Here is a 3,491-nt window from a genome sequence, read left to right as displayed (position 1 = left end):
GCCCCGCGGGCGGCACCCGAGGAGGGCTGATGTGGGGCGGAAGGGGGCTGATGTGGGGCTGAGGGCGGCTCCTCGCCCCCCGTCACCTCGTAGCAGCCTTTACTCCGCGAGCCCACGCCGCCGAACGTCCCGAACTTGGCTTTTCCCTGCGCTCCCTCCGACTCCGGCGGCTCGGCGCTGAAAGACGACGAGCGGAGCCTCGTCTTCCTGCTCTTAAAGATGGAGAATTTCCCTTTGGAGGACGAACCCTCGTCCAGCTCGCCCTCGGCCGAGCCCAGGCTGCCTTTGGAGCTCTTCAGGTCGCCCCGGGAGCCCCCGGGGGAGCCGGGCAGCTCGGGAGAACCGGGAGCCGCCCCGCTTTTCGCTTTCCCTTTGGAGAAGGCGAATTTGGGCATCTTCAGTTTGGATTTCTTCCCTTTGGCATCGTCCGCCTCGGGCTCCGCTGCGACGCCCGCCTCCGTCCCCGGGAACTCCACGTCCACCGCCACCTCTCTGCCCTTCACCTCCGGCTCGGAGAAGTGGAATTTCGGCACCCGCAGTTTGGGGAAGGACACCCTGCCGGCGCACAGCTCGCCGCCGCCATCTTTGGGGCCGCCCCCTCCCGACGCCGTCGGCCCTCGGACGCTCGCTTTGGTCGCCGGGACGTCGGACGCGGCGTCGCCGACTCCATCGACGTCGGCCCCGTTAACGGAGAGGCCGAACTGGGGCAGCTGGAGGGACGGCAGTTTGATGGTTCCGCCCAACCCCTCCACGCCGACGCCGGCCGCGTCCACCGACAGCACCGGGGATTTGGCGGAGCCGCCGAGATCTGCCTTCATGTTGAGATCCGGGGCCGAAACGGCCACCGAAGGGCCGGAGAGGTGGAGCTGAGCCCCCTGGCAGCCCAGGGACGGGACGGAGCCGCCGATGCTCAGCTCGGGGCCCTCCGTGCGCGGCGCCGTCAGATGGGGCAGCTGCCCTCCCGACCCTCCGAGCTCCGCATCGCTTTTCACCTTTGGTCCTTTCAGGTTCCCGTCGAATTCGGGTCCTTTCAGCCCCACGTTCAGCCTCCCTTCAGGAACGCACATTTCCACTTGGCCTTTTGGTCCTTTCAGGTCAAACTCCGGCTCCCCCTCCACCTTCACCCCAGGAATCGCCACTTTGGCTTTCTTCGCGCTCCAATCCGCTGCCCCCACCTCCACGTCGACGCTCGGACCCTTCACCTCCAACTCCTTCAGTTCCCCTTCCATTTTCGGGAGCACCGCTGCCGCGTCCCCCCGGGAGCGGTGCGACTTCAGGTCGAACTCCACATCGGGGAAGGAGATCTTCCCAAACATGGCCTTCTTCCCTTTGGGGGACTTTACGGCCACGTCGGGGCCGGCCGCGCTCACATCCACCTCGGGGGATTTCACACCCACGTCCACCTCCGCCCCCGCCACGCTCACGTCGAAGGCTCCCTTCTTCCCTTTCACTTTGGGGCCGCTCATGTGGAGTTTGGGCATCTTGAATTTGCTCTTCTTGCCTTTGGCCGCCACGCTCAGGTCGGGTAACTCCGCGCTCAGCTCCACCTCTGGGAATTCCACCTCTGGGACCTTCGCGTCGCCCTTCGGACTCTTCATCCCGAACCCAAATTTCGGTTTCTTGAATTTGGGAGCCTTGACGTTCGCCTCCGGCCCTTCAATGCTCAGCTCCGGACACTCGACGTCCATTTCGGGGCTTTTCACCCCAAATTCGGGGCCTTTGACGGTGATGTCGGGTCCCTTCAGGCTCCCTTCGATCTTTGGGGCCGTGAGGTCGAATCCTCCCTTGGCTCTGTGCCCTTTCAGATTCAGATCGATGTCGGGCATGGAGATTTTGGGCACGCTCACGTGCATTTCGGGCACTTTCACTTTAGGACCTTTCAGTTTTCCTTCCGGACCTTCGATGCTCACATCGGGGACAGCGATGTCCACTTTGGGGCCCGAAAGCTCGACCTCTCCTTTGGGCAGCTCCACATCCACCTCGGGGGCATCTCCTTTCAGCCCAAATTTCGGCAGCTTCATTTTCGGTAGTTTCACTTTTCCCTCCGGACCGTCGATGTCGACCCCAGGACACTCGATATCGACTTTGGGACCCTTCAGATCCACACTGGGACCCTTCAGATCCACACTGGGGCCCTTCAGCTCCCCCTCCACCTTTGGGCCCTTCAGGTTGAGGTCGATGTCAGGGACGGAGACGTGGGGCATCTTGAGGTGCATTTCAGGGACCTTCATGTCGGGCGCCTGAAGGTCCAATTTGGGGCCTTTGAGGTCAACGTCCGGACATTGCAAATCCCCTTCCAGTTTGGGAAGGCTCACATCCATGTCGCCCTTCACTTTGGGGCCCTTCAGGTTGAAGTCAACGTCAGGCATGGAGATTTTGGGGCCCTTGAGGTGCATTTCAGGCATCTTGAATTTGGGGCCCTTCACTTTCCCTTCAGGACCTTCCAGTTCCACATCAGGAAGCTCCACGTCGACTTTGGGGCCTTTGATATCGATCTCGGGGCCCTTCAGATCCCCTTCCAACTTGGGCACGGACACATCCACGTCCCCCTTCACTTTGGGGCCCTTCAGGTTCAGGTCGATGTCGGGCATGGAGATTTTGGGGGCTTTGATGTGCATTTCGGGCATGGAGAACTTGGGACCTTTCAGCTTCCCATCCACACTGAGCTCAGGAGCCTCCACCTCCACACTGGGACCAGCCACGTCCACGCCGCCCTTTGGGAGATTCACATCCACGTCCACCCCGTCCCCTTTGAAGCCCGGCATGGAGAATTTGGGCATCTTGAACTTGGGCAGCTTGAATTTGCCCTCTGGGCCGTGAACGTCCACGTCGGGAACGTCAACGTCCACTTTGGGGCCTTGGATGTCAATTTCAGGGCCCTTCAGCCCGCCCTCAATCTTTGGCACGGACACATCCATCTCTCCCTTCACTTTGGGGCCCTTCAGGTTGAAATCAACATCAGGCATGGAGAACTTGGGGCCCTTGAGGTGCATTTCGGGCATCTTGAACTTGGGCCCTTTCAGTTTCCCCTCAGGACCATGCAGCTCCACATCAGGAACATCGATGTCCACTTTGGGGCCTTTGATGTCCACCTCTGCGCCCTTCAGGTCGCCCTCAATCTTGGGAAGAGTCACATCCACGTCCCCCTTCACTTTGGGGCCCTTCAGGCTCAGATCAAAGTCAGGCATGGAGATCTTCGGTGCTTTGAGGTGCATTTCGGGCATCTTGAACTTGGGGCCCTTCACTTTCCCCTCTGGCAGCTCCACCTCCACCTCAGGACCCCCAATGTCCACTTTGGGGACAGAAATGTCCACGTCCCCTTTTGGCAGCTCCACGTCCACCTCGGGGCCCTCTGCCCTGAAGCCCGGCATGGAGAATTTGGGCATCTTGAACTTGGGCAGCTTGAATTTGCCCTCTGGGCCGGGAACGTCCACGTCGGGAACGTCAACGTCCACTTTGGGGCCTTGGATATCAATTTCAGGGCCCTTCAG

At 60.9% G+C, this 3,491-nt stretch overlaps 1 protein-coding gene across 1 annotated transcript in view; it reads right to left on the bottom strand.

Annotated features, from left to right (window-relative positions):
• Positions 1 to 3,488, bottom strand: part of LOC122170976 (neuroblast differentiation-associated protein AHNAK-like) — a gene marked incomplete at its 5' end in the record, with an annotated part of 5,592 nt that extends 2,104 nt beyond the window's left edge. The window contains one exon of the mRNA XM_042838264.1: positions 3 to 3,488. Coding sequence (XP_042694198.1) covers positions 3 to 3,488 — 3,486 coding nt within the window. The remainder of the gene's footprint in view (positions 1 to 2) is intronic.
• Positions 3,489 to 3,491: the final 3 nt, after the last annotated feature.

The sequence above is a fragment of the Centrocercus urophasianus genome, unplaced genomic scaffold (assembly GCF_019232065.1).
Source record: "Centrocercus urophasianus isolate 14NV4802_14NV808 unplaced genomic scaffold, USGS_Curo_1.0 seq_748, whole genome shotgun sequence".
NCBI classification, from domain to species: Eukaryota; Metazoa; Chordata; class Aves; order Galliformes; family Phasianidae; genus Centrocercus; species Centrocercus urophasianus.
Note: the sequence above shows the minus strand (reverse complement) of the source record. Positions and strands in the feature narration are given on the sequence as shown.